The sequence below is a fragment of the Protopterus annectens genome, chromosome 16.part0 (genome assembly GCF_019279795.1).
Source record: "Protopterus annectens isolate FY-2018-M chromosome 16.part0, PAN1.0, whole genome shotgun sequence".
Taxonomy (NCBI): domain Eukaryota; kingdom Metazoa; phylum Chordata; order Ceratodontiformes; family Protopteridae; genus Protopterus; species Protopterus annectens.
In genome coordinates, this window is record NC_056750.1 from 397,501 (window position 1) to 411,668 (window position 14,168).

Sequence of the window (14,168 nt, forward strand, 5' to 3'; positions counted from 1 at the left end):
GGTTATGTGCTGGCACAAAATTATGAGGAGAGGAATGCTTTTGCACTTTGGAAAACAGGAGGATTAGCAGAAATATGAAGAAAATCAGAGACATTCCGCAAATGTGTGGACAGTTGCTAGATAAAATATTTATGTTTTTCCACCTTTTCTAGTATCCCTCATAAAATAAGATAAGAGGTTAGAGTATATATCAATGAATAGTCTGCACTCTCAAGAATACTTTAAATCCTGGACTTTTTCTGTTTGTATACCCTCAATTTACAAATGGCAAGCTGGTTGGGCTGTCCAATCAGCATTCAATTTTTTTTAATAACAGTGAGCTGTTAGTGTGTGTGTGTGTGTGTGTGTGTGTGTGTGTGTGTGTGTGTGTGTGTGTGTGTGTGTGTGTGTGTGTGTGTGTGTGTGTGTGTGTGTGTGTGTGTGTGTGTGTGTGTGTGTGTGTGTGTGTGTGTGTGTGTGTGTGTGTGTGTGTTTGTATATCTATACACACACACACACACATATATATATATATATATATATATATATATATATGATAAAAGTAAATGTGTGTCCACCAAGTTGAGGGTAAAACTATACTTTATTAGGAACAGGAAAAAAAAAACAAACAAAACAGATGAGTACTTTTGGACCCGAATGGTCCTTCTTCAGATCTGGAGACTTTATCAGAATACATCATACCATCAACCGCAATCATTTAAATACAAAAGCCACTGGTTAACCCTTGGCTAAATGAAAAACTCAATTAATTTCAATTATCTTCTATGTATCAAAAACATTATTAATCCTATGTATACCAAGATGTAATTTTATGCATAACATTAAACTTATTACAATCCAAAAGTGGTTAGCTGTTATGCTTCTACCAGGGGGGGGAATGATTCTATATCTATTGCACCACTTTTAAAAATGAAGGCTGGAAAATTGTAACAATGAATATTTTTAATAATAATGTAGGATACTGTAGTTAATATTTAATATTTATAATATGCTACTTATTTTTATTTAATTTTAACATATTGTAGGATTTCCTAATAGGGCTACGACACAGACATATTTTGGATTGTAACAAGTTTTATAGTTTTATATTATGCATATTATGTATTCTGATGAACTCCCTGGTTAATAGGGATAAAAGCACTCAATATTACTGTTCGATTAGTTTATGAAGTTTTAATACTAAATTGTGGATTTTAACCTGGAGGTCCCTCATCTTGGTGCGTTTTGATTTTTTTTTTTTTGTAGTTGTTTCTAAACATACTGTACCTTTGCATTTACTTCCATGATGAATCTTTCCATAGCCTTGCGGATAAGGATGGTTAGCTCATGGGTCAATAGTTCACTGGGTCAGTTGATGGATGTGTAGGCATGTTCAACTGGGAAGATAGTTCTAGTTCTGCATGTTACCAGATTGATGTGCATTGCATATTGCACACTTGATATTAATTTATGTAGTGTAGTTGATATATTTGTGAAAAAGTACGTGTGACGCCAAGATTGCAGTGCATGGGTGGAGGCAACACATGCCTGCATTGTAAATATGTAATATATTGTTCTGTTTAAGTTTCCACACATAGTTTCATGGCAGAAAAAAGTAAAACTGATAGTAAAAAGCACTAATATATGCTAAATTTGACTTTACACGGAGTATCGCATTTGAACAATGGCTGGCAAAGTGTTTGAGCATGCCAGATGCACATTTTCATTATTTTCCCTGTATGAACACAGTTAAACAGTGCACAAACGTGAGCCACATTGCTAAAATTCTAAGTGCTAGTATTGAGTCTATGAAACACACCTGGTGCTTAGGTGACTCTGTGGCAGCAGATATATGTGCAGTGATACTTTTTTTGAGCCCAGATGATACTGAGCTTGAATCCAGGTCTATCTAATACTAAATAAAGATTTGGATAATGCAGTGACATTAATTCATCATAGTACATGTGTTGTGTTGTTGGCATAGGACAGCAGGGTTAAGTAGCATTGTGCAGAGATCATTTCGCATTGGTGCACAGTGCCAAAGTCCATTCAAACAAACAGGCCAAAAAGTGAAGGGATACATTGCTTTTTCTGCTACTATTGTGTGTTGTGTGTGATTCTATTTTTTTATGGAATTATAGGTGTTAATATGGGGTAGTTAGGAAAGTGGTGAAATGGGGAGCAAGCAGGGGGAAAAACAAAGGGAAAACAATAAAGGAATGTGCAGGAGGAAGGTAGGTAAGAACCATAGCTATCCATTTCTTCAACAGTAAAAACTAATAATATGTGCAGAATATTAGCTGAATTTAGACTGTTACCTCCAGATAGAGGGAGTGACAGCAATGTAATCATATTGTATAGCCAATTTGAGTGGGTCAAGAAGAAACTTGTGTGAAATGGAGAGTTATGTATGGGACAATATTTTTTTTTTGTGGGACAGGTGCCCATTTTTCTTTTTTAATTCAGTAAGAGGGAAATTGTGGGTAAGGAAAGTATGTATTTCTAGGCCAGGTAAGTTGGATAGGTGAAGAAGTAAATGCAAACAAACAGGACAAAAGACAGGGACGGTGGGAAATACAAAAGGTTGGGGAAACCATGGCTGGGGTAAGAGAGGGGACAACACAGGCTCATGCTTGTCAAACATGGAGACAGTGAGAATCGATTCCTCACCCACTGGCTTGTCATCATTGTCCCCTTACTCCACTTTTAGCTGGGGCGTTTGACATCTTCTCCTCCTATGGACCATGAGGGGGAGAAGCCTCTCCATGTGGCATAGGCATACATCAGTGGTGTGATGCATGAACCTATGCACCAAGCTTGCCATTTCTCGGTGGGTGATGAAATCATCACCTCCGCTACTGCTCCCAGAGGGTTTGACTGCACTATCTGCCATAGCAATGCTACCTGAAGGTGCAGGTAGTGCAGGGGCAGCAGACTGGCTCCCAGACATGCTGAGCATTGGTGCTGGAGCTGGTGGAGTGAGGGCAGGCATATCCACTGGGGCTGGCTTACCTCGCTGTGCTGTGTAGCATTTAGAGAGTTGGTACAGATGGATGACATGCAGACATTTTCATGACACATTATAAAAAATAAAGACAAGGGAGGAGGTGAGAGAAAAACAGAGATAAAATTAGTACCATCATATGTGACATACAATGCATTAACACAAGTATATAACTATTTTATCTGAAGTATTCCATTTAAGTATAAGCCTTAATAAATACACACTGTAACTACAGATTGTTGAAAGTAATGTTTTAAATGTGCACGTGCATGTTCCAGTTACACAGATTACAGTTAACAGCAGGGCTTGTATGCCACTTGTATAGAATTTAATTTAATGTAAATATTATTAAAGAAATACAGTACAGTACATTTGTTACTCATGGTATTTGCACTCAGAACCTCTTACTACAGTCTCATATTTGAATCCTAAAGTTGATTCATGCTACAGACTAATGCATGCATACTTGCTGTTACAGTTCGGCTATACATTCTCAATTTGCTACAACTTATAAAGAAAAACAAAAAGATCTGCCCTTAACTTTTAAAGCTACAATAATACTTCTCTTGTCCTGCTTACATAACACATGCTTCCATCAGTCTCTCCTGCTGAGCAGCATAAGCCTGTATGTTAAACTCTATGTCAGCATTAGATGGGAAAAGAACAAAAAAAAAAACAGAAGAGCATTATGCATACCAGTCTTGCCTGCATTTCACTTTCTAAGTATTACACAGTCTCATTATCATACTTACACAGCTGTGGGATGTCTGCAGTCTCACATTCATTCAACCAATGGTTAAGGGTATCCATTGTTTGCCCTTATAGGTCATTAAAATGATGCCTACACTGTTCTTCAGTGGATGGGATGCCAGTAGGACTGGATACAGCCTGAGCAAAACTACTCCATGCCTCAGACTTGTACTGGGAGCCAGAATTGTCCACTTGCAGAAGCCTTTGGTTGTAGTGCTTTACCAAGAGTCCAATAAATATCCTGGACTCCTGGACACCCACCTCTGTTCCCTACTCCCCACTGACTTCAGCCATGTCTAACACCAACATAGAGCAATGACAAATTATGCTTTCCCGCCAATTCCAGTTATCGCATTTACTAGTAGTGTACAAATTCAAGCAACGATGCCAACCACATTTGCATTATGTTAAGCAGACAGCAGCAGTGCCAAGCAAAGATGACAAAAAATACTTGAACTAGGAAGGTTAATCTGACACTTGACCTTAGTTTGAGGGGTGTAGCTTAGAAATATATATTTAAGATTGGGAAGTAACTGTTAGGTGAGATAAGTTTGTAGACATGCACTGGGGGCATAAATGGTATGACCTAACAAATTTATTTTTGGTTTTATATACTGATAAAATTTATTTTTAAAGTGTAGGATTCAAACATATGCATAAAGGAAAAATATTTTCTTACACAGCCTTCATTTTCCATCTTTGCCACAGAAGAAGTGTTGCTCAGACATAGTCAGGAATCATTCATAAATACAGACAGTTTTGAGGTGTTACACATGTGTATGTGTGACTTGACAAGGTTCTTGCATAAGCATCCAATTGTGTATGTATGTTATAATTAGGAAGACCAAGCAAGTCCAGATAGCAGAATTTTATTTACATAACTATAACAGACAGTATACCTTCAGGCATACATCTGAAAACACAGTAAGAGTGTATTATTCCTCTTACATATACGTCATATCAGCACCACTATCTAAAGTGTTATAAGTGAGGTTGAATATAATGAGAAGTGGAACAACAATAAAAAATGTCTGGGCTATCCTGTATTAGAAACAAGGACCATGTGTATGGCAGTCCTTCACTTACATCTGTTGCCACAAAAACATTGAACTAACACTTTTGTCTAATTTTCAGTTCATTGTAATTAACTAGACTGGCACAATAGTAAACAAGTTGCACACCCTGTACTAGAACCCAGGACCATCTATATTCCAGCCCTACACTTACACATGCTGCCGCAGGACTAGTTACATGAAATTTCCATAATGGCTTAATCATTCTTAAGTTCCCAGTGTTAACCGCAGTGCAACACCACTTAGCATGTGTGCGCAGTACCCAACAGAATTAATTGAATGTACCCATTTTCAGTTGTTGGTTGTCTCACCTTGTCTGCAGGTGTTCCGTGTCTGCAGCTGTTAGGAAACCTTGCTAACCACCACACAACACCACTTACAGATGCCCTGTATGCAGGTGGTCTGCAGCTGTTCTGTTTGCTTCCTGTGTGGGCCACTAATAAAGTTTGTGCACTGCTAAGTGTTGTGCAAGTGAAATAAGCACAACCAAACCCAAAATTCATTTCCTCCATTTCCCTAGCTTACATTGAGCCATGCATCATGCAAACAATGAGCAAAAAAAAATGAAATAAAAGAGAAATGTAGTTGAAATTATGAAAATCAATCTATGACATAAGATGTTTGTTAGTACACATGAAATATTCCTACATAGGTCTAGATTTGAACTCTCACTACAATGAGCCTTCAGAGCACAGTATGGGTGCCTTATCCCTCTTTGCCACACAAACAGCTTTGCAGCACGGAACTGAAATCATTCTGCATACAACCAACTGCAACCTCAGCCAGAGTACATTACTAAGAAACCACATAATAGTTATTTGTACATATATACATTTCAGATGAAGTGTATCGAGTGATCATACAACCATTTATGACTATTGTTTGCAAAAATACAGCTCTGTCTTACCTCTCTGTGTTTGTTGCTCATTTTTTATCAGACCAGTAATCCGAAACATGCAGTCCATAAGGTATTCTAGATCCTTGTCCTTAAACTGCATGAGGGTATTAAATATCAATAATACAGAGTTGCCAACACATGAAGGGGAGGTTGGATGTTAATGAAAAGAAGCTGTGAATTGTGTGCTGCTTACTTACATTTCCAACCTTGATAAAATTACTTATATACACTTTGTAAGTCTAACCTGACACTCCCACTGAAGATAGGGCAGTCTGCACTGCTGTTGTGTTTTCCTTCTCCCTACAAGTAATCATTCACAGTTGCAATCCATTAGCAGCAAACACTGAAGGAGTGTCTGCACTATGTTTACTTCTGATACACGGAGCCAAAAGTTTGGGATTCAGCATTTCTAATGAGTTTACACCTCATTTCATCTTAATTGTGCTAACAGCCCTGAATCTATACCATAAAAAGGCAACCATGCATCTAGGAAACCTGAAGGTGAGGAGACTTGTTTATGTGGAGAACACAGAAGAGGCTCTTACTTTGGGATATATCTGCAGAGAAGACTACTGAGCTTGAGAAGGTATGGTTGCATTTTTCAGCTATATACTGCAGATGCTGAAATGTCATTTAAGAAAAATCTGTTTTATATGTATATAAATGTATTAATTAGCAAATATTACTATTATCTGTATGCATTTCTTACAGGTGTACTGATGGCATAGGCATGTTTGTCATGGAACTTCACAGGTATACAAGATTGGCAATAGCTTAAAATGAAATGTTCTGCATTAAATTTGTACGCATGTTTCAGGGACAGTTTATTTGATAGCACTTTTAGCATTTCACTGATTGTTTGACAGCAAAATGCATCACTTGCCTGTTCTTTTAGGGCTAGGGAGCAAAGCTGCATTTTTGTTTTGGCACAAACAAGGATATGTTGCTAATGTTACTCTCCCTTGGTTTGCATCCAGCCTTGCTTTGTGTGTGAAAGTAATATGTTACAACCACACAGTTACTGTTGTTCATATTTTAAATATGTAGAATGTTTTAGGTTTCTCCAGTGGGTAATAATGAAATGCTACTTCTTCTGTTTTATCTGGGAACAGATATTTTTTAGTTATATGACACTTGTGTATTATCCTTCTGTTGAGCTTTAGGACACCTAATACTATGGCACTCAGACATCTCAGTCCCCAAAAACCACCCTTCAGTGACCATGATCATATGTCCTGCTGTGGCCACTTACTGCATTGCATTCACATCTGCAACTATCTACTGCCAAATTTGCATTCTGCATGACGTATCTCCATGTCTCCTCTCAAGCAGAAAAGCATTGTGGAGGCTATTAGGCAACAGATGCACCATAGGGCCACTAACATGATCTCATCTGCACAGAGGACAGCAGCTGCAGTGGCCCGTGATCAGATGGGTACTGGAAGGTCCTGCTACAGAACCACCATTAACAGCAAATGAAGAGTTCCTGTCCACTGTCAAGGATCCAGACAGCTTCCAGGAAAGTGCAGAACAGCATGTTCTTGACATTGGTGCTACTAGTTTAGGGACAACAAGTATGTCCCAGGAGAAGCTTCAGGAAGGCTTATCTATCTCCATTGTTAAATACTCTTGTATAATAAAATATTTACATCAATATGTTAGGTCTGTTTAACAAGAAATTTGTTTGGGGTGGGGTTTTAGATTGCTACAGTTAATACCACACTCTGATTTATTACACGTGGGGCTTAGGTTGGACTTGTCATCCAAGTTTGTGTTGAAAGCACAGTTAATGGACATATAAAGGGCAAAAAGTTCTGTATTATGGTTAATTGTGATTATGCTGTCATTACCTATTGCTTAACTTCTTCCAGGACAATCCAGCATAGGGAGCACAGTATCATCTGCACATGGTAAGCCACACATTTTTATGTCAGTACTGATGAGCAGTTGAAAGAAATATTTAGTTTGTGATGTTGGTGTCAGGACTGTAGTGTGTATTGCTGTACTGTCTGTAATAATGGCACCACTATTGGACTATAGTAGTGTAGGTATTCATTTTTTCCTGTTTTTGTTGCTTATTATCACAGGTGTTCTTGACAGTGGAAGTGTGGGACTTCTACCACCTGATGTCAGAGTGTCAGTAGACTCTGATAATGCTGGTGGCCAAACAGAGCTACAGTTGGGGGGTGCAGTGATTGAATCTGACACTGAGGTTGACATACAGCCATCCCCTGTAATTCCAATGGACACAGCCAGTAGGCCTATACCTACCTATTCCAGTGAGCCCTCAGATATTATGTGGAAGGTGAGACAATCAATCAGGGAACTGTGACTGCTGTGCCTTCAGTGCTTGTTGACACTGGCCATAGCCAAAGTGTGGGCAAGGTGTCATGTGAGAGGGTTGTTAGGGGTGGTCTGAGGAGGACTGCTGTCCATCCTCCACCTGATCCAGGTGTCTCTTCACGTGACACTCAACATATGTTTAGGGCCATCATGGCGGCACCAGCACATCTCCATAGGTCCTCCAGAGAAATGCTTAGGGTTGTAGATGTGGCACAGGTTGACATGCATGACTGCCTCCACTATGCTGTAAAGTCAATGGATCGGATGAATGACATGTTGAAAGAGGTGGTGTCTGTGACAGCATCCTCATCGGCATAAGTCAGCCACATCATCTGCTGTTAGCCAATAAAGCCATGCCCAGCCACTCTCACACAGTGATAGTATTTCCACTGATCCATCAGTGGTTGAGTTGTCCACACCCAGATGTAGCAGGCCATGGGGTTGTCGTCCTGGCCATCCTCATAAGGGGAGCTCCTCCAGCAGAAATCAGTCATGTTCAGGTAGCAGCAGTGCATCTGACCATGGGTGTGGCCATGCCAGTGCAACTCCTGGCAAAGCCAGTTCTTGTGGTCAGATAATACAAATGTGAATTGCCACCTGTATGTACCATGTATGGCTCATACCTGTCCAACATAACAAGATGTAGAGCTAGCACAGAGCTTGGCTGTGTTAATGCAGACACTCACACACCAATTTCACATGGAGGATCCCTACTGACTCACACATGCACAACAAGGCTGTGTTAATGCAGACACTCACACACCAATTTCACATGGAGGATCCCTACTGACTCACACATGCACAACAATTACATGGTTCAGCAGTGAAGCGTAAAACTCATTTTGTCTCACCTGCCATCTGTTACTTTATCTTAATGTCTGCCTGATTCTCTTTCTCACTCACACACACTCATTGATCTTTTGTGTCAGCCAAGGTTTCCTGCCCCCCCCCCATGCACACACACACAACACCCTGTGTAAATGATGAAAAATGTGCCATATCCCTGTTTTCTATCTTTTGGATTCAGGGATACATAAGCTTTTTGTCTGATTTTCAGGGTGCATAGCTGACTTAATGCTTAGTATATGTGCATTTGTGATGTTGAATTGATAATTGTATCTTTGACTTATAGTGGTCTTGGAAAGTTATTGATAGGATCAATTGCATCAGTACAGTTAATGAGCTTGTGAGGGTTGTGAAGTCTGAAACTGAAATGCATCACATTACTTTCTAACTTCTCTCTTTAATGATTTTCCAGTATAAACATATGGTGCTACATTGAGGATATGCGGTGACCATCAGTACTTTTGAGAGGCATGACTGTGTGAATCTTTGATGCCTAAGGCCTACTACTTAATAATGGACACAACTCACATAAGTCTTTGATGTCACATGTTAAGGTCATTTCAGTACAAATCACCCACCATTTGCTTGCTTACACTACCAAGTACCAACATGCAAGGATATGCCAACCAATCAAATTATTACATAGTACACTCCAGGTTCAACACTTACCGTGTAAATCCATCAGTTGCAACAGTTTTAGATCAGGGCTGACTGTCTGATGCTAACACGACACAGGCATTACATGGGTAGGTAAAGGTTATGAGCATTGTCTTGCATCAATGGTTCATAGGTTCATAGGTAGGTACTAGGCTATCAGCCCAAGGGCCTATGCAAGCCTAGACAGCAAGGTTCCATAGTTTATGCCACTCAAGAAAGTTATTTTCCTGTGCTACTGTCCAGCAGAGACACAGAAGTGATCCCCGGGGTGTATTTCCTATTTCCCATCCACTCATCAAGATTTTTCTTGAAGAGTGCTAATGAAGAACTTTGCTTGACTTAGATGAGTAGCTTGTTCCAGAGTATAGGAAGTTTTTGGGACAGGAATCTATCCCTCCAACATGTCCTGTTTATTGTGGTGACAAGGTTTAGGTCCCTAGAGCATGTAGCTCGGAGGGATTGGGATTTCTTTAGGTGTAGTATGTCCAATAGCTCTGGGTTTGACATAGCTTTATATGTTAGGCAGAGATCACCTCGGAGTAGGCAATATGCTACAGAGTAAAACTGGAGTTTTTTTGAGGCGGTCAGTGTAGGGCATTTGTTTGAGGTCAGTAATCCTCTTTGTGAGGTATTTCTGTGGCCTTTCCAGCTGCTGCAGATGTCTTGTGAGGTACATTCCAAAAGGGGCGTTGTACTCTATAATGGGTCTTATGAGTAATAAGTAGAGGGAACAATGACCTCTTTTTTTCTGGATGAGAACCCTTTTATGATGAAGTGCGCCACGTAGAAGGACTTCCTGACTACTGTGGCAATGTGACTATCAAAGGAGAGACTGCTGTCCACCTGGGTCCCAAGGTCTCTTATCACGTATTCAGTGTTAAGTAGATTGCTGCCTATGTGGTAGTTCATGGGTACAGAGTTTATACCAAAGGGTATGACACTGTACTTTTTGGCATTGAGCTTGAGGCCATGGCTAAGACACCAGGCATCTGTCTCAGTGAGGCCCTTCTGTAGGATGTCCACATCATTTGGGGACTTGACTATGGCTCCTAGTTTGCAGTCATCTGTGAACTTCATTAGCCAGAGGCCTTCTGTGTTAGCCTGTACTTCAGAGAAGTAGATACCAAACAGGAGAGGACCCAGGACAGAACACTGTGGTACTCCACTTGTCACTGCTTTGAGGTCAGATTTGGAGTCTGCAACTTTTACAGTGTGGATTCTGTCAGTGAGCCAGTTGTCAACCCATCTTGTGACGTAGGGATTTATACCTAGTTTAGTGAGTTTAGCTATAATTCCGGAATGGGGGATGGTGTCAAAAGCCTTGGCGAGGTCAAGATAGGCTGTGTGAACCACCTTACCCTTATCCATGGCTTTGGTGACTGCATATGTATAGGATGAAGGTTTTAACCCATTAGGTGTTAAGTGAGTGTGCTGTGCATTGCCCCTTAGCCAATGTGAGGGTATACTGAGCATGCCCAAGTCTGCCTACACTCACAGCAGCTGCTGGTTCCCCCTCTGACTCCTCACCTGCATGTGGCTGTGGTGACCTTGCCATTGGTGCTGGGATGTGAGTTTCTCCTTGTTGCTCTTGCTGAATCTGTTTTCTCGGGATGATGTTGTGTAGCATGGCACATGCAGTGAAGATTTCAGTACATGTCCTTGGGTTGTACTGCAGGGCTCCCCTAGATGTATCCAGGCACTGGAACTCTGACTTCAGTGGCCCAAACACACACTCTATGATATTTCTGGTTTGAGTGTGTGCCTCATTATGGCATTCTTCACCAGGTGTGTGTACATTTCTGATGGCCATCATCAGCCATGGTTCTACTGCATAACCTGCATCTCCCAGTAAATGATCCTGTGGGATATCCTCCCTTAGTGAACATCTGATACAGTTGGGAGGTGTGCCAGATATGTGAGTTGTGGTAACTGCCTGGGTTGCCAACACACATGTTCAAGATGATTCCCTTGGCATTATACAAGACTTGATAGATAATAAAGTGGATGCCATTTCTATTTATGTAGAGCCCTCCCTGCTCCCTGGGTGGTGCCTTAATTTCTATATATGTACAATCTATGGCACCCAGTAGTTCAGGGTAGTGTGCTACAAGGTAGACCTCCTGCATATTTCTGGCCCTGTCCTTAGGAGTGCAAGGAAAATATATGTAGTCACTGATATGCTGCAGCATAGCATTCAGGAACTGATGGATGATCCATGATGCTGATGCCTGTAACACCCCAAGCATGTCCCATGTTGGTCTCTGAAAGGTACTTGTAGCTTACACTGCTACACATATCTCTGTATCGACTTGGATGAGTTCCTCTCAGTTTGCCATGGCTCTGAGTTGATGACGACAGACGTTGCAGAGTTCCTGTAGTGTGTCTCTATCCACCCTGTAAAGCTCTACAATTTCCACATCATGTAGATTATAAGTTAAACAGTCTGAAAACTCTTCTTCTTGGCCTTGGTCTATTAGTAGCAGCAGCATAGACTTCATCCTGTTGCACATACACATGAATTAAAGCAGCAGCAGCCCCCTAACATTGTTTCTGTATAGACTCCTTTCCATGGATGTATTGCAATAGGTTTTGGAATTCGCAAAGAAACCCAGCACTGAGTCTACATGGTTGCTTTATAGCTTGTTGAATAGCACCTCCATCTGGGATTAATTGATTAGCAACAATTAAGCTGCTTATGCTATAATTAGCATGTCATGGTATTTACCTTGTTTGCACAGTTCTGCACATCTCTACATATCATCCAGACCCACTTATTAAATCCAAAACAATGCGCTACTGTGTACAAATCATGCTGCAACACGCACACATTGTAAACAGACTGTGTAGGCTTTTTTGAATCTGGCCACTCATCTAACTACATTTATACTCCTCCTGGCTAAAATACACCATTACAGAATAATTTTAAAAATACAAACATGAAATAAATACATTCATAAACTAAAGAGAAAACTTACCACAAGAGTCCAAATGTAAAAACCATTATGAAGGCAACCAATACTAGATATCCAAATGTACGAAATGAAAGGCCTGTGAAAAACAAAAAGAAAGAACATTTTTATTACGTAGTAATAAAAACAGAAATCATAACCCATGATTTAAAATGACAGTGGTGAAAATTACATTCACAAATGCAGTGTTGACAATCTTACACTGCTGAAAGTTTAAAAAAAGAACGTAACTGCTTTTATTGCAATTAAACAAAAAAAACATTTTTCTGAGTGACAGATTTCCCTCTCCCCTCTTTTACTGCTGTTAACAGACTCCCAGAACAAAAGTCTCACTTTACTTTTTTATAAAAAAATGCAGACAGTTGAGGCTAACAACCTACTTTGTTGGCTTCTACATGCTTAATCCTAGCAGGCAGCTTTTCTCACTTACCTATACACTTACCCACACTAACTTCATAGTCTTCTTATTTAAAAGTCTTCTACAACAAGCTGTAGGGTTCTTCCTAAAGTAACCTGCCACCTCTTCAGGTACTGGAGCCAGTGCCATCCTGCGCACAACTTACATCTCTGCAACTTACAATAAACTCCCCTTTTCACTATCAGCACGGCATACCCAGTGAAAATGTCTCTCACACTCTAGGTCCCAGAGTCTAGACTCTAGAATGACTTTAAGTTCTCCTTGACCTGCTTTTAAATGAAAGTCTGGAGGAGTGGCTTGCATTGTGATAGGCTCTCTAGCTTTGGCTCCTCCTCCACTCAGACCACACATTGGATTTATCAAGTATGAACCACAACTGGCACAGGATACAGAAGGAGGTCATTACATCACAGTGAATATGGAGAGGAAGCTCTCAGAATCAGTAGAGTTCACACTTCTGGCAGTACACCATTCATTCTGATATTCTTTACCATGGCCTCTTCATATCACACAGCACTCTTTAACAAGTGTGATACTTTTTTCCTCCCTCCTCATCCATGGACTCAATCTTAATATCTATGCCATTACTTTATTACCCCTAATAAGCTGCAAATATAATCCTGCCACTGTCTATCTCCCTTCATCTCAAGTTGTTTAAGGCCTAGAAAAAGGCTGGGGAATATACCAGTTCAAGAGATAAACCTTGTGCTATTTCACTGTTAATTGGCTTCTCAGTTATTTAGGAACTGCCATAGTGTATCTTATCAAATAGGCAGTTTCCTGTGAGAAACAATGTCAAATGTCTTGTTCTGTTTGTGCTTCATCTACCAAGTTCCTTATTCAGTAGATTTAACACTCTTATAAACAATGGATAAGCAAACAATAATGCCTAGCAGAGTGGATGTTTATGGGTAAATAATGGACTGTCTAGGGGTGTTGTGAGACCTTATGCTGCAGATTGAGAACCTCTACACACTCGGAAGAGCCATTATATCCCCAAAACACCCAGCCTGGATCAAATTATTGCACTGGAGTAATGTGCTGTTAAATTGTTTCATATTTGTTTTTGTATTAGTATATACATTTTCTTTTTATAGTTTTGCTGTAGCATATGTAATTATTGTTTTACATCCAAAATATGTTATATAAATATTTAATGCCCAGACACGTGCACACACACACACACACACACACACACACACACACACACACACACACACACACACACACA

General features: G+C 40.1%; 1 protein-coding gene across 2 annotated transcripts in view; it reads right to left on the reverse strand.

The window, feature by feature from the left end:
• The window catches only part of LOC122790962 (histo-blood group ABO system transferase-like), a 515,753-nt gene that overhangs the window by 367,163 nt on the left and 134,422 nt on the right, over window positions 1–14,168 (reverse strand). For both annotated transcript variants that reach the window (XM_044058683.1, XM_044058682.1), the window contains exon 2: window positions 12,526–12,598. In XM_044058683.1, the coding sequence (XP_043914618.1) occupies window positions 12,526–12,598 (73 nt within the window). The remainder of the gene's footprint in view (window positions 1–12,525; window positions 12,599–14,168) is intronic.